This window comes from Sinohyriopsis cumingii, unplaced genomic scaffold, assembly GCF_028554795.1.
Source record: "Sinohyriopsis cumingii isolate HCF-2022 unplaced genomic scaffold, ASM2855479v2 utg002822l, whole genome shotgun sequence".
NCBI lineage: Eukaryota > Metazoa > Mollusca > Bivalvia > Unionida > Unionidae > Sinohyriopsis > Sinohyriopsis cumingii.
In genome coordinates, this window is record NW_028316313.1 from 191,848 (window position 1) to 215,013 (window position 23,166).

The window sequence follows — 23,166 nt, forward strand, 5'->3', positions numbered from 1 at the left end:
TCTGTCAACATATTGTTTTCGTAACGGCCTTCTTTTCGTGTCTGACTCATCCTGAATGGAAATAGTGCTGCACTGACGTTCAATGTGACCGTCACATTGGTCATCTTGAAAATCTTTTTATAGCCACTGCTTCTGAAAGAATGATTGAATCAGTATGTGGCTTGCACAAGTTTTGATGGTTTGTGGCTAGTCCAAAATTAAAATGCTGTTGATATGGCATCCACTATGGCAACCATCTTACAAATCTTATCATCAGAAATCTACATAAACATAACGTCATATTGATTTGGGGTTTTTACCATAAGAGTTCTCATGACATCCGGTTGGTCTTAAATTAAAATGATGCAGACATGACGTCTAATATGGCGGACACAACAGCCAATACAAGAACTTGTTATTGCTACTCTTACCGAATGGAAATTACTATGTGGAAGATTTTGATTTCACCAAAAGACTTCTTATGATAATTGATTTACCTTAGCTGAAAATGGTACCATAGGTGAATCCAGTATGGTTGTCATGACGACTAGTACAAATCTTACCACTACACACCTTGGATATACGATGATTATGGTATGATGACATGGGTTTGTCAGCAAGTACTAAGCGAAAATGGTGCTGGTTGCACATCTATTATTTCTGCCACAACGATTGTTGAGTATACTCTTGTTAAGCGCTATGCCATGATTTTGTTTACCAAAACATGTGTACTGATGTTTATCTGCAATAAATGAAAATTGTGTGAAGCTGACATTCAAACTGTTTGCTACAATATCTATTTTGAAAATATTAATTGTACGATATATTGATTCTCGCTGCTTTGGATAGCAACAAGGTTAAATTCCTCACACTACTGACTCGTATGCGACATTTGACAGAATATACTATGGTATATTACTTCAAGTCCCCAGCATGTATTTCTTAAACAGGCTTACTATAGTTGAAGCAATTCAGCCATGAGTATAACCCATCTAGAACCTGTTGAGAATAAAATCATGTGAATACAATGACATCTGATGAAAATATACTTAGATATAGAACAAATACGGAACAACTGCTAAGTATATTTAATTTAACTTTTTGTTAGTTATGTTTTAGATATTTTAGTACATGCTATTGTAATGTAAGACTGTAGGTTGGACTTGACCTTGTTCAAAACTGAGGTCATTTATGCTTAACCCAAGTTGACATTTTTATTATTCAGTGTAAACAAATAATACATAATTAAATTATTCTCTCTATGATTGAGCCTAATATCAGGCTTATTATTAATCGAAGAAGTAAATATGTTTGGTTTGGTCAATGGTTTGGAATTTCCTTACTGAATACTAAAAAACCAGATTATTGTGTTGTAAATATGTAATCATTCTGGAAGGTTATTTTTCAGTAGGTAATAGTTGTTTTTAGAAAATGTAAATAGTAATCTGAGGTCAAGTAGAGATAAATTGTAACTGTGAGGACTTCATATTTCGTGCTGTAACATGTATTACTTACAAGTTTCATGTTATAAGTTGTGACCAGTAGTTTTCGGCTGGAATCTTTCATGTTCAAATTATTGAATTCAAGTGATTATTTTCTCTGGAAATACAAAAGTGCTCTGATAAAATTCTTGGATAAAGACATTCACTGGAAATTATACTAAATTCAAACCCGGATTTGTATTACTGTCATTCAAAAAAATACTGTTGACGCATCGACACTATATAAGCTATAAAAGACATGTCATCTCCTTCAGGTTTTGAATGTTGTCGGAAATTTTACTGTATTTTACTTCGGACTTTAAATTACTAGTACTTGTGTCTTTAAATCTTGGAGTATTTTGGGATTTAATTCGCAGTACTGTAAGTTAATTTTTCTCATTTTCACTTTGTATTCTAGGGAAATAAATTATGTGTTACATTTTACAAAGCTTGTTGTCTCTTACTCTTTTCTGGGACTTATCTTACGAGCATACACTTGCAACAGAGCAAAAACGTTTCAAGCACTTTCAATTTTAACTTTTAATATTGTTATAAATATTAATAAGTTAATAATACAAATTGTGTATCAACAAATTGGTCGAGGTTGATCTTAAATCTTATCAAGTTAAGGTATGAAATAAGAAATCAATGCTACGTCATCAAGAACATTAAATATGAGCAATAATTTTATTAAAATATTAAAGGTCCAGTTGAAGACAAAGATGGTACTATTAAGTGGTATATTGACCAAACTTGTGTGCAGACACTAGTAGCTAATATATAAACATAATTGATATATGGTGCCTTTAAATCTTAATCTAATGAATATAATCTGAATTCATTTAATATTATAAGCACAATAGCGATAAACCATTTGTCTCCTACAATATCTTGAAATGTAAATGAAGGCAAATAACTAATGGAATAACTTCATACTGTTTGTTAATATCTAAACCCACTAACCAATCAGGGTGTGAACGATTCAATGAAGTTAAATTTAACCTGATTAGGTTATGAATGTCACATATTGAAATGTCGCTCTCAATGGCTAGAATCACAAACATAGATAAGTTGGTATAAAAAGATATTTTAAACAGATAAAAGTATATTAGAACAAGTTAGCTGTTATGAATGAAATAAAAATATGGAAAATTACCAAAATGCAACAATTACCAAGACATATTTTTGTTGAATCTCAGGATGAATCAGAAGTAAAAGGCAACATGAAATTAATTTTGTATTTGATCATGCAAGTGTAATGTGATCTTTGCTAGAATTAAAATGTTTACTATCCTGAACAGTTATTACAACGCACCGTTGATCCAGCAACTACAGTTATTCAAGGGGCAATCGACGTTTCGGGACATCGACACTGGAACTAATTTAAATATATTTTGCTTATGGGATTATATGCCATTTTTCATTTGACAATACTAAGCACGGTAAAAGAAAACTTATAATAAGTACTAGGGATATTGCTTTGGAATCAAATTTCAATTTTAATTTTGCAGATGTATGATGTCAGTGTTATGTACTAATTGTAAGTGACCGTTACCTAACATGAAACTTAATAAATGGCGATAACAATGTTATGGTATGATCATATATTATTATGAGCTATGCTTTAATTCTTTTGTCAATAGTACTATTTGGATTTTAAAAAAAGGAGTTAATATTAACAATGTTAAATACAAAATATATCAGAGATGGTCATTATAAAACTTTCCTAGTTAAAACTCAATTCCAGACATTAATATTTGTAAATTATATAAATTACATTTTGAATACAAAGATGTAACAGATATACTAACACAAGAGAAACGCGTACATAATGCTTTATTTGTTTATGAATGAAACCTGTGCATATTCATTATGTGATCTTGCATTTGCTAGTCTGATTTGAACGAATGTAATTATAAAAGAGTATGATAAACGTATTAAATATGCTTTTTTTAATGATTTTGGTTGAATATGATACAGGCCAGATCCACATGCTGATCTTCTATCACGTTAGCTGAGATTATCAGTAATCAGTCAACTATGACGTCTAACATTTTGACCAGACCTGTTATGTTTTTAAAATATTGAATGTATATGGAGGAACTGTAAAAATATATAAAGAAAGAGAATGTCTTATTCCCATTATTACTCAGGATAGGTTTATACGATCAGTTCACAAATAAATTCAACATTCATGGACATTTATACATACTTGTGCTGATCAAACATATTTGCAAGAAATATGAGATTAATATATGACATAAATTCATCAGGAGCAGACTGTTTGAAGTTCTTATGATATATTATCTGCCTTAAGGTCAAGGTCAATGGGACAATTTAATTATATGATCTTTATATATGACCTTGTTTAACTTTTGAACCTGTGGAGATCTTGTAATGAAATTTTAATTTGACATTTTCTAGCATGGTCATGGCCACCTACTCAATGTCAATGTTACAATAAACCCAATGGCAATGTCGCCGGCAAGAGTTTGTGACACGACAAGATTAACAGGCGCCATTTATAGAACATTTATGAAAAATGTGTGAGATCAATATGAAGAACATACAATCTTAGGTTTGCATCTCAAAGTTTGTGGTGAATGTTAAATATGATGTCTGTACAAGAAATTATGGTTTTACAATATGAGCAATGTTTCAGATCAGACAGGCAATATTGGGTGCGTGCATTTGGGATTGACAAAGTCTCCATGCTCTCTAACAATCGCATATAGTGTTATAAATACACAAGAATGATATAACATTGCAAAATAGGTATCCATCATTCAAAATTTTAAAATATAGACGAAGTGTTCGAAAACCCTTACAAATGTTTTTCTTTATTTCAGCAAAGTAGATCCAAACAACTTGATAAATGGCACATCCGAGCAAGTGAATTACAAACCAGATACAAATGCAGCAAATGAAAACATGCACCAAGCAAATGGCAATTCAAATAGAACAACAAATGGCAAGAGAGTCCTCACAGCATGGGAGAAAGTCACAACTTTCTATAACGCACCCATCATTATATTTATGTATAATGTTGTAAGTTTCAAATATCCAATGTGCAATTTATTATCCAGACTGTACGCGTGTACATTGTTATGCAATTTAATACTTGAAACGACGCATTTAAACATCAGCATCATACTGTATTAGGCACATACACAAAATCTGCAATATATTATTTAGCATCAAGACAATTATTTTCGAGCCTGCAACCTTTTCGTCACGTGCTCGGCACGCTAATCACTATACCTCCACTGGTCCTGCCTCCATTGCTCACTTTTTATAATATGACAGGAAGGCGCATTGCATATATTTATTATAGCTGCTTTGTAGTGCTTTCACAACCTTATTAATATTTGCATGCAGATGCTCTCTGTTAAAAATATTAAGAAATTATGTAGGTCCTTGCACTCTGCACCTAAGCTGCTAAAGAAGCGAATCTGCTATCTGGAAATTTACTTTCCAATTTGTGAATATTATCCCTACGCCGACCTACTCAGAGGGAACCGTTTGTACGCTAAAAGTAACAAATAATTTCAAAATACGTGGCCACATTGCTTTATTTGTTTTCAAAAACTTCTCGGACAGTGTTATGTATATCTTCATCGTAATTTAAACTAAACACAATTTTTGTTAAAGTGCTAACATGTGTGTTTGCAAAGTATAAAGTTGTTCATGAATATTCTAGTACTTTCTTTGTCAAATCTTCCATTTCTGAGGTACGTAGTTTTTCACGTTGTTAAGCTACTCATCGTGGTAGATGAGTAAATCATGAATGCAGATAAGATATTCGGACAGTTCAGAGTAATATAGATATCTGCTGCTTTTCTTTTTCACTGATTGTATTTTCAAAACATTAAATTTAATATATTTATGTTCTGAATTGTGCTTATTCTTATATGTCTAAACGTTGATTGATTTTCAGATGAGAATAATTCAATAACTTTTATTCGAAGTCAATAATTCGTATCAGATTACGCTATTTATACTGTATTTACTATAGACAATAGAAGAGCGCAAGTTAGATAAGTTCATGAAACTAATTAAGTTACCATTTTGCTACATCATTTTGTTAATATTAATATTATTATGATATTCCCTGGTTTTGGCATTAAGTTCATTAAAATATAATTTGACCAAACGTCAACGTAGGTCCATGGAAATGTCACCAGAGCTTAATGAAATAATGAAGTACTTCCTAGGCATTTTTATGTTTGCTGCCACTTGGCGCAATGTTGTAGATGTCTAGCATTCAGTGCATAATAACCATTATTTTGGAGATTGATTGGACCTGTGCCACAAAACACGTACATTTTATGAACTGTGTGCCCCCTACATAAAAGCGCATCCTATCGATTTTGCAGACCATAGGTCAAAGGAAAGATCCCAAAGAATGAGGGAGAAAAAATAGTTTTCACACGTTATAATCTAACGTTATATCCATTAGATAAGTGGGGGCCCATAAATTCATGTCAGTATAAAAGGTTGCCAAAAAATGTTTCCAAAGTATATTTTATGACATGTAGATGGAATGTCTACCATAACTAGTCTAATGCATAAAGTTAAAGCATTGGCAAGTAAAAGTATATCTCTTTGATCTAAATGATCATCCGGTGTGCGACGTTTGATGCAGTACATGCAATTTGATCAAATTATGATGACAAGAGAGTTTATGTTATATCATAGCAATACCCCCAGTCAATACTTGCCATATCCTGAGGCAGTGCTGGTGGGTTTTTGGGTACTCAAAGAAAATTTGTTGATAGCTCATTGGGGTTAGAGCATTAGACCGCGTCAACTTAATACGTCCTTTCATACATTCAAATTGTAGATCCGCAGAGAAATTATATAAACGAATAAGAAAATTCTGTATTTAACGTCCAATTGACAGTGGACTATTTTGTATTTTCTTTATTTAATGCAGTCTTGGTTAATCTCATTATCTGAGAGAAGCTAAGCGTAATACAACTATAATTCGTGGTTATAAGGGTAATTCTTGTACAACTGGATCCGACTGTTGCTCAGAATTCACTTAAGATATTGTAGTGTTATTCCCAGAACAGAAGATTAACTTTTTGCATCTGGATTGCTGTAATGGAGTGCCAACCATCCTGGGTAGTGCTGCAGTTTTGAGGAATGTCATATACTCCATAATGACTAATGTAGATATTATGTCTACAGCGTACGCAAATCTCAAACGTGACCACATCTACGCTGATGCTAATGACAAAGTGAAAATTGTTCCATTTTATTTTATTTTAGTGTTGCATAATTTTGAAAAAGTCATCGTCTCCTACATCACGGATCCTTTACGACCTTTTCTTATAAAAAAACTAAACCATACTTGTATACTGTTCTGATTACCTAAATAAATGTGTTTTACGTTTTGTACATTGAGTAAAATCTGACTTCAATGATACGTTTCCGCTGATTACACACTTGCAAATGATCTGGAACAGTGATGGTTTAATCATTATTATTGAACACAATGATATGTCAACAAATTTTCTCCTCTATGACTGGGCTTAACTCAAACGAATTGCTTTGTTCCACTTACAATAATTTATATCTGCAAAAAATAACAATGTTCTAAAGACTATTCTGCTTGTTGTCATGGAAATGGTGGTTACATATTTGTGATCACTTTTCTTTACTCTGACAAGAATATCTGCAAATTATTCCTGATGCAAAATAATGCGCAGGCCCTTCTACGATAATCCAAAACATGAAAAATGCAGTAAAATGGTAAGTGAACACATTCTATTTTAAGAAAACTAGCCTTATGCGCAATGATTTAAATACACTGTAGAATTACATTGCAAGGAACTATTTCTAGCAATGCGACACATCCAGTTTAAGATTAGTTTCAGCTATCGTTCCATTTTTAAACCTAATAAAGAATACTAAATGCATTTTCAATATTTTATGCCACAAATATTGAAAAGTATACCAAAACAAATTAGAGAAAGTGTGACTATAAATGCATTTAACTACGAACCTATTCAATGGACAATATAGTCAAACATGTTTGATAGTATAACTTAAAGTATACATTTTCAAACCAACTACTTGTTACCTCTCTATTTAATTACTGTATATACACAATATTACTAAATGGAACATGTTCTCGTACAACGTTAAATAACCAACTTAAATAAATAAATCACTTATATAAATTTAGCGCATTTTAAATTTTATTTATCTTTCTTTTCAAGTATGAGGTTGTGAATTGTTTGGGAGGGCATTTTTGTTTTCTAATGAACGAATTAATAATGATATTTGCCTTTATGTATTCTTTGTGCCACTAATTACTACGAATATGCATGCAAATATGCATATATTATAGACAAAATGAGGAATAGTTCCATGCAATAAATCTTGTCAAACCTCTGTAAATCAACGGGTTAATATTATTGTTACTATTATTATTATTATTATTATTATTATTATTATTATCATTATTATTATTATTATTATTATTATTATTATTATCATTATTATTATTATTATTATTATTATTATTATTATTATTATTATTCAGATGACCGTGTCGAAAATTGGTTTAGAAAGCATTTGATTTCATGTCATACCTAATGAGGCATATTGATAAAATTGCATCTGTATATGCAGAGAATCATTACAATTAAAATTCAAACGAATTTTAGTCTATGCCATAACGTTCTATTATGAACGTCCTTTATGCTATACTCGAGCTCTTTTGTAGTTCTTTAATATTATAGATCTAAATAAAGTATATTCCCTTATCATATTGAAATGATCGATTTTCAAAACGTTTTGGGAAAATAAGTTTAAAGAAATTACATAAAACTAATTGTTACTGTGAGTTGAAATTAATTCTTGTCAGAACTTTCATAATTACGGACACTTTATATATTTGCTTTTGCATGTGTGTGTTTTGATGCAGGTAGATACACACATTTGAAACGGAAGAAGGCACTTTTCAATTATCAATATCTGTTTCCATGAACCGTTTTATTACTTGAACACATCCACACTAAGATCTTATTTCATGAAAGTGGTACCCACGTTTAAAACCATATGAAAGATGATACTATTGCAATGAGACTGTTATTATAACGTCCGACTTTGCGTATAGTTCCTTCATTATAAACGACATTCATTTCAGTTTTTTATAAATCGAATACAATCAATTGTGACACTTTTATTTTGTAGTTTGCTGAATGCAGAATAAAAAGCCAACATGAAAGGAATATATAGTAGCTCTGAGATTTTAAGTAAAGGCGAGAAGCACCTCTTTGCAATAAACACATTAACAAGATTATGTCTCATTTCAGAAATTCTTCATAGCCTTTCTCAGCCTGTACATCTACTTTGTGATCAGTACGCTGGAGCCAAAGATTTCAGCACTAGAAATTATTCTTTTTGTGTGGGTAACTTCCTTCCTCATTGGAGAGATCATACAGGTTTGTGCACTTTACCATATATATCCTGTGTAATGTTTTTAGTATGTGATTTAAAAAGTGCATACAAGCAGCAATATCTGTGTAAGAGGGAAATACTCTGTAGTCTGGAGTTCCAGTTAAAAAGAAAGCATAAAATATATAGCTTCGTGTTTACACCAATGAACATATATAGGCAAATATTTATTTTTACGGGGACATTACCCACTTTGTGAATAGTATACATGCATTCATTGACGATTACAGACCGGCTATGCGCTTTATGTATAGTAATATTCTCTATTGTAAGTGGTAATATATTATTAACAGCGGTTAAACCAAGCACAAACACAAACGTATCTGATAACAATAGGGCAATCCTAGTGCTAATATTTGGTCAATATCTAAGACCTGTTCAAGATCTCGTACAACGTTTTCTCTTTTCACTGTCTAATTTGTGTACAAATTCTAACGCATGTGATAACTTTTCCAATGTCCAAAGATAATTTTGGGTTTTAGTAATGATCCCTAATGTAACTGTTTGTTCTCTAAAAATTCATATTCTTCAAATCTCAAACATGTGTAGTTTTTATGCAAAGTTTGACACAAATTTCACATGGAAAGCCAATGTCCTGCAACACAGGAGATGGAAAGAAACGAAAATGTAGCTGATTGAATAATTGATTATAATATTAATACTATTCATCTGTATATTGAGATGCATGCACAGCTTGTTATTTTAATATACAATTTTTCTTGTAGAGATGTGGAATTTAAATATATTATTTAGATATGCTGAAAGTCAGACTATTATATGAAAGAAACAGTGAATTATAGCTAGCTTTTTTAAGCTTCAAAGACTCTTGTCAGTGCTTGCAACCGCTAAATAATGTATGTGCACCATATTATTTCAATGTACTGCCAATCAGGCCATAATATTTACCCTGTGCATATCCTTGGTGCAAAACGTTTCAGTGAAGTATGTGCGTTATGTATTGTGTCATTTGAAACAGGTTTTTTTTTTCAAACTATCTGGAATAGCAGTTTAGGAAAATTGATATGCCAATAAACTGTCATATTTATATTTATTTTAGCTTTTTTCTTAACAAAGAATTCCATATTTTTGTTTTAGAGGGACACTATATGCTTCTTAAAAGCTGACATTCTGTATGACCGCCTTCACTGTCATTTGTATCGGGAATTTCAAAAAAAATTGTTCTTCGTACATTAGCCTTTGTCCTACTTAATGGATTTATAAGCGTCCTAAATAAATATGTCTTTACTTTTTTTTAGTGGAATAATGTTGTTGTTGTTGTTGTTGTGGGGTTTAACGCCATTTTTCAGCACACGATAGGCTATACATGGCGGCCAGTATTAATGGTGGAGGAAGAACCCGAGAAAACCCCGGAAAGAACCACCGACCCACGAGAAGCTACTGGCAAGCTTTCTCACATAGCCACATTGGCTGAATCCTAGACTCGAACCGCCGCAGACAGAGGTGAGATGGCAGTGATCCGTAACGAAGAGCGCTTTAGACCACTCGGCCACTCGGGGCCCCTAGTGGAATAAAGAGATACCATGATATCTTAAACACTACTGGCTTTGTGTGAAATCGAGAATTATTCGTTTTTGTTGATTGATATAGCACAACCTTGAAAACATATTAGAAAACATACCGCTCATATTAAATGCTATGAATATTATATATGTTTCCATTCGTCTCTATTATATATTTGGGCAGTCCTCTTTTGTGCCTATGCTAATAGTGACACACAGTATGATTTTGCAACGTTCTACAACATGTACAAAATACTGATATAGGTCTATGTCTCACCACACATGTGTACTTTGAAATAATAGCTAAACAAATATGGCAATATTTAAATTGTTGATATTCGATATAATTGCAATGTATTCATATTCGATCGTTTTGTTAAAGCAAAAGTTACAGATTTAATGGTAGGAAAGAAATTATATTTGTGTTGAAGTATAGCAATTAAAGCCACTGTACCTCACATTATAGGTACTGTTGCAAGTCTCTCCTGTCAAACAAATAAAAATATATCATTAAAAATAATTATTGCTTGTTTAAATTAAAACAAACAACATAAAATGAAGCCATTATGAGTAAAATAAACACGAGCAGAAACAATGTAACACAAAAGATTTAGAATAACTGCCATTAACTCGATCTGCATGCTATTACTAGCAATATAATTTGTGTTTTGCTATATCATGATCGTGAAATAGAAAACAATGGTCTTTCTAACGGAAATACTCATGCAGCCGCCCCGGCTGGCCAGGGTGGGTATCGAAAAATGTCAATGCCAATGACTTTTGCATTAAAACTCCAATGCTTTACTAGGTGAGAAGACAAGATAATTTAAGTATAATTATGGCCAAATACGATTGCATATCGAACATATCAATTGTGTATCGTTGAAATCTAAACCCGTTTGCACTCTGAAACATTGCAAATTTGTTTAACGCATATACTCCTTTACATAAATGGGCAAAACTGAAGACCGAAATTAACACATTAACAATGTTTTTGTTGTTTGCAAGTACATGAGAAATAGTTGAATCACAAAAGTCATAATCGGACTCTTCGCCTCAATATTGGACAAGGCCGAACAATAAATAAACAATACTCTTCTCAAGTAGAAGCTATATATTCTCTAAGAATTTTAGTTTAGAAATTGAATGTTCTTTCATTTGTAATTTGCAATTTTAAAACCATTTTATAAAAAAAATAAAGAAAAACGTGTTTCCTATAAAATCGAATATGAACATGCTGAAAATTGTCACCCTGAGTATGTTTGCGTATTACATATAAAGGTGAGGTCAGTTTAAGTTTGGTTGGGATATTATAATTACCACCAAGCAAGAGCATATTTATTCGTGTTTTACAGTCCATCTGAAAATTGTGATAACCACTTGCCTTTTTCAAACAGGTTTTAAGAATACCGGCATCGTCTATCTGCAGAAGCGTCCAACTTTACATAGCAGATGAGTGGAATGTCTTGAATATGCTCGCAAATTTGCTGTTTATTAGTGGAGCGGCTGTTTTGATGACCCGTCCTCAAGCAGCTGTTTTAGAAGCTGCTCGTGCCGTTTTGGCAACAGATCTTGTGCTTTTCTTCCTGAGAATTCTTCCCAGTTTTCATGCGCACAGAAAAATAGGACCAAAGTTGGTGATGATCACGAAAATGGTATGTAGCCATGGTATCCGATTTTCTCAAATTAGTCAGTCTTTTACTTCCCATGATTTTTATTTACCACACCATGTAAATCCAAGGGTATATTATTTATTAAAACCATATGACTGCTTGTCTTTTGTTTGTATGCATGTCTATAGACATGCACAATTTTTTTCTCAATAACATAACTTTTTATCTATGATATGTATTTCCATCAAACTTGGGCTGCCTTTGACGAAACGGTGCATAGACACATTTTGCTAGTTACACATTTTCATTCCAAAATATTGTCCTCGGATCTATCATGCCGCAGTTATTTTTAGGTCTGAACCAAGTAAACTATGATTCTTTATCGTTACAACATGATAAGTATATTTTCTGCATATTTCTTCGAGTTATGGCCCTTTATCATTCCGAAGATGTATTGCTTAAGCACTACCTTGTGAACACTTGGGCTAGCATTTAGTAATTATATTTCAACCAAATGTGTGTTGAAGATTTATCTCAACTAGTGTTTGGACGAGTTTATTTACAGGCATATTCTGAACACATTTCTTAAACTGTTGATGCTTGATCATCTTATCATATAATTCCGCTAATATATCTAATAATTAAGTCTCTTGATACTTGTAAAGGTACTGAAACATTAGTCATGTTATTTACAGTATATATGTTGTAAATATAGGATCTATTTTTGGATTTGGACCGAGGCAATGAAATTCCAGTCAAGGGGTTACATTATTTGTCTCCTCGCGAGGCTTGCCGAGTAGAAAGGCATATAATGTCACCCCGCGACCTGGATTTCTTTGTCTCGGTCCAAACCCCAACTTAGATTATTTTTCTTATCCAATATTTTCCTTTCAAGTGAAAAGAACTCTTCACTAGTGTAATATAGTTCGCGTGAAAATGTTTACATGTGGCTCGATAATACAAATATGTTAATGATCGTTGTGGTGTGACCGTTGCATCCGAAGTACATAGTTTTTACGTGTGAGCAAAGAAGAATAACAACATTAAACGTCGCATAGTGATGAGGTATTATCATATTTAATATATGGATGTTACGTGAAATTGACAATAAATAATTAATATGTATTACAAGAAATTGTTTCATCAGTTCCAATTTTGAAAGGTTATATTGTAAATAATGGAACGATACTGGCTACTCAGCTCTGTTGCAGCTATACTTAGTACAAGCTATAACGAAGAGTAACATCTTGCTTTAGACTAGTCATGGGTAATTAGAGATCTGTGTCACTATCGTATATAACTCTCCTTTTCTTCGCAGGTGGTAAAATTGTTTGTGACATACTTGTATTGTTCTCAATATTTATTGTAAAATTACCCCCGTGTACAAAAGACCCTCCAAATACGGCCCCTAGTGGGTAACATGTGCTAAACTTTCAAGTTCTCGGATTTTTTGAAAATTTATTTTTCTGTCTTGGAAATATGGTAAGTGCTATGGTGAAATTTGCTGACGGATTAATGTGTTGACGGATAAATGATTCATTCTGGCTGGTAAGTGCATTATTTGTCATTAAATATGGTATGTACATTTTTGGTTCAACTGGGGTAGAATGGAGATGCTTAACAAAATTAGAATAAAGCATGTTTGGCATAACACATTTTAGGCTGTTTCTAAGTTTTCGGTAGTTTTTAAGAGAGTTCGGAGGCTATGAAGTGTATAGGTATATAGTATCTGTGCATGGAGCAATGCTTTCTGTCATAGTTCATTTCAAGAAGCATTGAGAATTTTATCCTATTTGTATCACAGTCATTTTTCAGGCAAGCCTCATTAAATGTAGCAAACAATATAGAATTGTTTCACAGGAAGTATTTAAACCTAGTTAGGTAGCTTTTGCGAAATTTAATGACGCTGACCTAACAATGTACTGCGCTAGGCCTGGAAATATGATGAAATTGACCATGCTGTGTGAAACGAACTAGCATAATAAAAAAGCCCGACCTCGTATGCCTGTGTGTCTTTGTCTCTCTCGAAATGTTTTTGTATGGTGTGCTCTAAAATAAGGATTTACCTTAAGTTACTATGCTTTTGTTATATATTTGTTGTTGTCGTTTTTGTTGTTGTTTGATTTTTGAACAACTACATCAGGCACAGCAGAAGACAACAAGGGTTTCCTTTTTTAACAGTAGTTCTGTGGACACCTTGACTGACACAACTGGTCTAAAATGACTAGAATGTGATAAGAAAAGTAAGATTAGCAAAACAGCTAGATTTCTTTGTCACATGGGTGAGAAAGCTTCGTCTCATCCAGAAGTAGCCCCGATGAGATCAATAAGGAGTATGCAGCTTGCATTGTCAACATTTAATGTTCTTGATCTACTTCAGAATCGGATTACTAATGGAATGTGAACACTCCACTTTTTGCACTTTTGTTGGCTTTCATTCAAATTTACTGTGTAGTTTTATCTTAACCACAGTACATACCATTGTGCCGATGGTCCAATTTATGCATATTTTACAGGCATTTGGCCCTAGGTCAACTTAGATACGTTGCCCTTATAAGCTTGTGCGGTACCTGACATTCACATTTGATATTTGATTTCAACATGCTTGGCTATGTTACTTTATTAAATAAACTTTTAGATCCATTAATGATGATGAGATTTTTAATATTTCTACAGAGTGATGGCCATTGAAAGACTTAGAATTTGCATGAGGTTCACTTGTGATCTCCCTATCATTGAGATCTTATGTTTCACTGCAATAAAATTTGCAGGGAAGATTTAACATATCTCGATTGTGAGATAACTCTTTTAATGACCATACTTTGACCTTTGTTTACTAACGTTATGGTCGTCGAAAAAATTCAAATCGATTCTATCTGGATATGAATACATTCTGGTATGCCTCTAGTGTGAAAGCACAAAAATAGCTTATTGTTTCGATGAATTACGACACATACCATTGTAAAGGTACAATATCATATGCTTATCACTTTTTATTAATCTTTTTATATATATGGTTCTAAAGTTTTGATTTCAGTTGCTTGCCCTAGAACATATGTGCATTCCAAAGTATTTTGAACAGTCAGACGTGTACACTGTTTGCATTATTTCAGCAATATCGGACGAATATTGCAATATTCTAGGTTTTTTAATTATCAGCTTCTATAACCTTTCACATGACTTTTCATATTTAGCAATGTATTATATTATAATAACTTCAAGAAAGACATGGACTATATGTTACTGGTATATTGCATATGATTTACCTAGTTCCCAGTCCTCTAGATTCTTATCAATGTTGCCAGGGGTCATTTGCAGTGTTAAACATAGACTAATGTACTTCTTGAGATATTAAAATCTTTTATTTGACACCTTTTACATCTGCGTATTACCTAATAAATCATCGTAAATATTTTCCACAAATAACGCCTATTGTCTATAAACCACACAACATGTATCATAGTATAATAAATTTACAAAAGGTATCATATATCACTTATAAATTAAGCTAAACCCTAAATATTATTGCTACAATTCCCAAGGATATATATATATTATAAATACAGTGATTCGTTCACGCTCCAAACATACTTTTCATTCAAATACTGTATCCAAACATGTACAAATAGGAACGAAAATGATTTAAGTATTCTCATGTATGACTAAGATTCAAATAATCTTATGTGATGAAAGTGAGATTCAAATAATCTCATGGAATGAAAAGAAACAGTTTTTAATGAAAGTGAGATTTAAATAATCTCCTGGAATGAAAGTGAGATTCACATAACCACGTGTAATCAAAATAAAGCTTCCAATGTAAGTGAGATTCAAATAATCTCCTGGAATGAAAGTGAGATTCACATAATCTAATGTAATCAAAATAAAGATTCAAATAATCTCATGTAATCTAAATGACTCCAATGTACTCAATTGAAACAACAACCAATTGAAACAAACATGACTCAGTCATTTGTATAGTCGTATGATTCATAAATATTTGTAAAACTTTCAAATGTGTCCACTGACAAACAACACAGCTCTCCCGAATTCTTGGGTTGGCCCTCTCTTGAATTGCCCGTACAACCCCTTCATGGATCCACCATGCGCACAAGTTTGCAAACCAGCGGTTTCGGCTTCGTATGGCCTTGATTGTTACATCATCTTCCATATCGACACACCGACTGCCAGATAGATACCCGGAGATACCCGCACACATATACACACCGACAGTTGTAATAAGTTGGGTTGGCACACTTGTATTGACCACGACGACCCTTCATTGACCCACCATGCACACAGACATACGTATAGACATACGTACAGACAGCTACAGACAGCCCTAAATAGCTTCAGACAGCCCTAAAAGGCTACAATAATACCAAACTGGTCATAATAATAGGTTCGGAATTAATATCTATAGAAACGTGCTACTAAATAAACTCTAATAGCACCTTGAAATTCAAATGTTCACAACGTTTGAAATCTGCGTAGTAGTAAACGTATCATTTTACGATACGACATTAAAAACTGAATACGCTTCACATATAATAAAAAATACAAATGTAACAGTTACCACTACGGCTGGAGAACACAAATGGAGAACGTTCACTTCTTGACAAGAGCCATAGACCAGTGTGTCAGTTAGAAACGGAACTTGCCTTAAATCCACAGGAGAGTGAGTATTAGTCAGGATAAAATACCCGTGCTTACCGTGCTTTTAGTGAATATCGCTGCAAGCGATCTACGACGAGGTACATGCTTGTTTAGTTGCTTACCTAGGAAACAAATTATTCACCCTAGGTAACGTTGTACGCATGTACGACGAAAATGATCAATTCCTTCTAAGGCGAAACCTAGTTATTTCTTGCCTTATTCTGTGACAAATGCAGCAAGCATTTTATTATATGTTCTTGTTCTTATTCTACCTAACGCTCAATTATATTAACAAAATACACTACAAGAAACAAAGTAATTGATTGAATGTCGTATTCCAAACTAAATATATCATTACACAACAACAGCATTATTACTGCGCACATAGCTCCGCCCAGGAAAATTTGAACTTAGTCGCACGCTCGACATAACGTTTGAAAGAAAAAGGCTTGTCTTGCTAAACTTGAAATTTCGATTCTTATTGTGAATGAATGCGCATTGCAACAACTTTTCCATTTGATCTAGAATGAATAGATTTGGTATTTTTTTCTATGCTACGAAATTTCGTGACTATGGACTGGATTTATGTGTCAAAATTTCACATGAACTACATCGGATTGAAGAAGCGAGGTAGAAGCGTGTTTACATCTGCAAAAGTGTTTCTGTCTCTGTCACTGAATGCTTGAAATCGTATTGTGGGAAACATATGAAGTGTTTCAATTGCAATTATCAAAAATACGCTATGCAATTTAATGTTTATTTCATTTTGAGTACAGTAAATAAGATGTAATTGCAGTTATATTCGACATTACAGTACAATTTCGAAATGTATAATCAAGATTAAGAACCTATGACATGACTCATGTAATTCGGATTTGCAGAACTAAAAAATTACATTTTGAGGAAATTCAGGATGTAAAACTGTAATTATATCTTTTTGCCATTTTTATGACCAGATAAAGAAGACAGTTTATCCCTTGTCACTCGTATGTTCTTTGTAAGGACCCTTTCTAGCGTCAACTGTATAGCTAACCTAAATCCGAAACATTTTATCAAACAAGTTAACTGGGATTGTGCCAAAGCAGATGGAATGTGGCAGTCCACGAATCATCTGCTTTACTTCATCCAGATACAAATTTAATCAACCAAAACGTAAAGCGCCTACTACGCGAGTGTATATGATTTGTTTACAAATCAAAAGTGCTGGCGTCTGCGTCTATTGTTTGCTTATAATAGAAAGTAGTTCCTTTATGCACGTGAATGCAATATGAATATGTGCAATATCGTAAAATATTGAACGATTCTGACAATGTAAAGTTAACGTAAAAAAAATAAGCATATAATAATAATAGTTACGCCGCGGACGATGTGTGATATAGACTGTAAAATAGTAATATATAAATAATTAAAAAAGTTAAGAGCAAACATTGTGTGATTGATTAAAGTGAATATATGTACAAAATACTTTGCAATATTCAAATGTCGAGATTTCTGGCCTATTTTTAACAACTATGATTGCCTCCATAGAAATGTATAGATTCCTTAAAGGACCGAAACCATGTTAAACTGTCTTTGAACGTTGAACTATTGCATTTCTGTGACCAAAAGTTAATGATGCAGCCTTGTACCAAATTCATACCCAGTCCTCCTCACTTTATAACCGGATTATTAAAATGCTAATGACAAGATATTGTTCTGAGTACATATCTTTTCAGAAAGATGTTTGATTGTACAGTACATGTGACAACGTGGGAATAAACTATCGTGACATTCATACTATTAGACCAGAATATTCATCTAATATGAAGGAAATGTTAGATATTCCATGGACGCTTATATTGAAAATACAATATGCTCGGCTTGGTTTTCTCCTAAGAAAGCAGCACAATGTCAAATTTATATCGGACGTAAAGTTTCTTCATACACAGGCCAATGCATACTGTAGACAAACAGAGCACAATATTATACAACGACAGCAGTTTCTACCCACTACACTTTTTATCAAATTTCATGTGAATGCCTTTCAAGGATACAACTACTGGGACGTTAAAGTTCTCCCACATTTCAACTTATAACAAGATCTTCTTTAGGGGATAATAAATTTCATGCACAGAGGCAAACATAAACGCCACAGGTTCCTTTCGGCAAATATAGGCAACATTTTATAAAAATTAGGACGCGGTAATAATATGTATTAGAAAACTAACCAAACACTAGAATAAATGCAAATATTTGATCAAGTATATGCATAAGGATGGTGAATTGGACAAACACATCAAGACGACAGCTAGAATTACAATGCATTTTGGAGATCATCGTGACCTAGTTAACTATTGCATTACCAGAAGACTGGCATAATATGTAGCAGTGCGTTCACTTTAACAACTGAGATATAATTTTCACTGCAGAAAGCAGATGGATACATATAATTAAATTGCACTCGAAAATGCAGCAAAGACATGAAAGTAATAATGCTACATTAATTTTAAATTGTTCGAGTTGGTTGAAACAAATCAAAGTGATAAGAAAAATTCACGTATGGTGGTTTAAGCATATAACTGTTGGATGAAGCTTCCATGTTGTAACCAATGAATTGACAGATTGTCCACATGCCAGCGAAATGCTTGGCATGTTTGTTTGGCCTTATTTATTATATATCATTCGTAATCTACGACGATGCTGCTCTAGCTACTCACACAGCAGCTTAGCTAAAGCGCCTGATCGATCGCTTTGCTAAAGCATGCGATGAGTTTGGGCAGACCATCAGCCTAAAGAAAGCAGACGTGATGGCTCAGGACGCGGACCCCTCAAGCATAATCATCATCAACAACTATTAATTTGAGGTAGTCAGTCAGATCACGTACCTCGGCTCTACCATCACGAACAACCTCTCGCTCGATCCTGAGCTCAGCAAGCTCGATTGAAAATGCATCACCTACTCCAGGTTGTCGCAGAGAGTGTGGAACATCAGCATGCTGACCCTGATCACTAAGATCTCCGTGTGCCGTGCCCGCGTACAAGGCACTCTCCTGTACGCGAGTGAAACCTGGGTTGGAGCTGCTTCTTCTTTCTCCGCGATCGCTTTTCATCAGCTAGCAAGCATAACTTGTCCTCGCCGTCTTTCAGACCAGTGCTCAGAGCACGTCGCCTGCTGGACCTTTTCAGAGCAAGCTCGTCCCAGGTGTTGACATCGATGTCAAGGGCTTTGATGTCGCGCTTACAGACATCCTTGACGCAGAGATGTGACCGTCCGATCGACCTTTTGCCAGAGGCAAGTTTCGAATAAAGAATGTCTTTGGGGATCCGCCCGTCATCCAGCCGACGTACTGATGCGACGTTGGCGAAGGAGTGTGACCATGCTTGAATCTTGGCATGTTCAAGCACCTCGCTGTTTGCTGCTCGATCGCTCCAGTGATGCCGAGTATGCGTCGGTTTTCTCTTGTGAGGCGAACATAGTCCAGACTCAACCTTCAAGTACAGGAAGTGCAGCAAGGACTGCCACTCGGGTGTTGGACAACATGGCCACAGCAGACGCTGCACAACCACCAACCACTTCCATCTTCTCTCGAGACTAATGGATGCCAATTATTTATAACATAGCATTTGTAATTTATTACTAGGTTTAAAGTTCTCCTTTTATCCAACATATCGGATAACGTCAATCGTAAACATGCAGATGTAGATCATATTCATACTGATACATCCAAATTTGTATCTTGTTGGAAAAAAATTGCATAGAATAGTCCCGGGAATTTGCTTAGGATTAGGTAACGTGTGTTGTGATTATGTTCTTGCTGCAGTATATGATTTGTGTGCAACTGGGTACACATAACCACAAACGGTGATCTACTAAGGTTTTGTCCGTTACGGATCACTGCCATCTCACCTCTGTCTGTGTGGGTCCGAGTTTCGGATTCAACCAATGTGGGTATGTGAGAAAGCTTCCAGAATCTTCTCGTGGGTCGGTGGTTCTTTCCGGGGATTTTCCCGCGTTCTTCCTCCACCATTAATACTGGCCGCCCTGTATAGCCTATAGTGTGCTGGAAAATGGCGTCAAACCCTACAACAACAACAGTAAGGTTTTGAGCTTTTGGACATTTGTAAATATTTACGATAATGTTACATTGAAAACACCTTTACCAGACAAATTCTTCAGCAAAATGAAAGAAAAAACTAAACTAATGCAAGGATTATTATTAGTCGTAACAAGAAGTAATATTTGCTGTATTAAATATTCAGAAAGAATTTGTTTTTCTTATTGGGGAAGGTTTAATAATATCCTTCCATTCTTTCATTTGTTTTTGTGGGTATTTCGGCACTATTGCACTATTCTTTACGATAGGCTTTGTTGCCTAAATTAACCGAAGAACTTTCAGCATTTTCCCCTACAGCAGGACGCTTTCCCCACAGCAGGACGCTTTCCCCACAGCAGGACGCTTTCCCATTTATTAGTGCTTCAAAAAATTAAATAGAAATATAAGCCCTGAAAACTTTGAAAAACATAACATACGTAACATAGTCTTAATGAATACTCCTTATATTATAGACGATTGTAATAAATTGGTGCTTTCATTTTATTTGTTGAATTTTTAATTAGGATATTAAAATGTTTTGATCAACTACGTTTTGCGTCTAATATATGGCAATTGTACACTAACTTGAATTTGAAAATGTGATCATTAACTGCTAGTTATCCACTACAGTGTTTAGTAGATAAACATGAATATTATTTGCGAATGTATCTCTTTCTGAAACATTAATTCATGTTGTTATTTGATTTATAATGGCAAAGATTTACTTGTTCAAAGTAAGACTTATTCACATATGTGTTTCTAATAAAGAGGGTCAAGTGTTAGACTTATGCTTTCTTTTCACAGGTTTGGGATTTGGGTTTATTGGCTGCAATAGTAGGGGTTTTTATTTTGGTGTATGCAATTGCATTCTATGCCATCTTGTACCCTGATACCAAGCTCACTACAGACACCGTGATGGCCATATTAAAGCAACCATATTGGAATATATATGGAGATCTTATATTGGAATATATTCAAGGTATGCAGTGAGATGAATGATAGCTTTACCTTTATAACAAGTATCTATATGTCATTGTATGTATATATGTATGTATGTATATATTTATGTGTGATGTGTGATGTGATTTGGATTTTTAACGTAGCTTTAACAATTTTTCAGTCATATCGCTACGATGTCTAAAATGTGGCAGTTTATAGTGATGTCTAGCACTGGGGCATCATGCCGCAGACATATAGCATGATGTCTCACCCAGTCACATTATCCTGACACCGGGCCGACCAGTCCTAACACTAACCTCTTAATGCTGAGCGCCAAGCGAGGCAGCTGTTAGTACCGTTTTTGTAAGTCTTTGGTATGACTCGGCCTGGGATCGAACCCACGACCTCCCGCATCCGAGGCGGACGCTCTAACCACTGGGCCACCGGAGCGGTGCTGTATATATTTATGTATGTATGTATGTATGTATGTATGTATGTATGTATGTATGTATGTGTGTGTGTATGTATGTATGTATGTACGTATGTATGTATGTATGTATGTATGTATGTATGTATGTATGTATGTATGTATGTATGTATGTATCTATCTATGTCTGTATGTATGGAGATATGTATGCATGTATCTATGCATGTATAGATGTATAATTGTTGGTAGGTAGACAGGTAGGACGGTGAAATTTTGGTTACCTGTTTAGTAGCGGAATATTGTTAAACACATCAAATATCTATCCATGTTTGTTGATATAATGTTGTTGATGCCACATCAGCATAATCCCGGCTACGTATGACTGATTTAAAGTTATGTACACTTAAAAAGAACATTTGGTAATATTTGTAAGAAAGATGCAACATTCCAAAATCTAGATAGTCATGCATGATAAAAAGTAACGATCTCAAAATGTGCAAATAATGAGTCTCAGATATTAAAATCTAGAAAGGGTTGAACAGTTGCTAAATATGTTTCAATTTTTTCTCATACAACATATGGCTAATGATGCTCAATATTTGTATATAGGGTATATGAAATAAAACAATCAGGACAAAATGGAAAATGTTTCATAAATATTGATTGTTCGAGCATCGGATTAATAATTCAAGAGTTGTGGGTTTCTCTCCTCTCTCAGATCAGTGCAGTAGGATGCCTTAGTGTATATTGTATGTCTCATGGAAACATGCTTATAAAAACAAATAAACATCCAACCAAATATTTGATCAAAGTTATATACAACATAATGATTAGACCATACTCGATTGACAGCTCTATTTTACACCTGTTCAATCAGTTTATTCAGTGGTCTTAACTGAATCTCTTTCATTTAAAATAAAATAACTAATAATTCAGCAGTAGCAGGAACAATCAAAATATAATTCTCGTCTGTTTCTAAGATTGGAGATACTCAGTCCTTCTTGACAACAG

General features: G+C 33.9%; 1 protein-coding gene across 1 annotated transcript in view; it reads left to right on the forward strand.

The window, feature by feature from the left end:
- Positions 1–21,768, forward strand: part of LOC149770034 (transient receptor potential cation channel subfamily M member-like 2) — a gene marked incomplete at its 3' end in the record, with an annotated part of 72,620 nt that extends 50,852 nt beyond the window's left edge. The window contains exons 10-13 of the mRNA XM_089949499.1: positions 4,310–4,508; positions 8,789–8,917; positions 11,848–12,105; positions 21,594–21,768. Of these exons, the coding sequence (XP_089805625.1) occupies positions 4,310–4,508; positions 8,789–8,917; positions 11,848–12,105; positions 21,594–21,768 (761 nt within the window). The remainder of the gene's footprint in view (positions 1–4,309; positions 4,509–8,788; positions 8,918–11,847; positions 12,106–21,593) is intronic.
- Between the last annotated feature and the right edge of the window lie 1,398 nt (positions 21,769–23,166).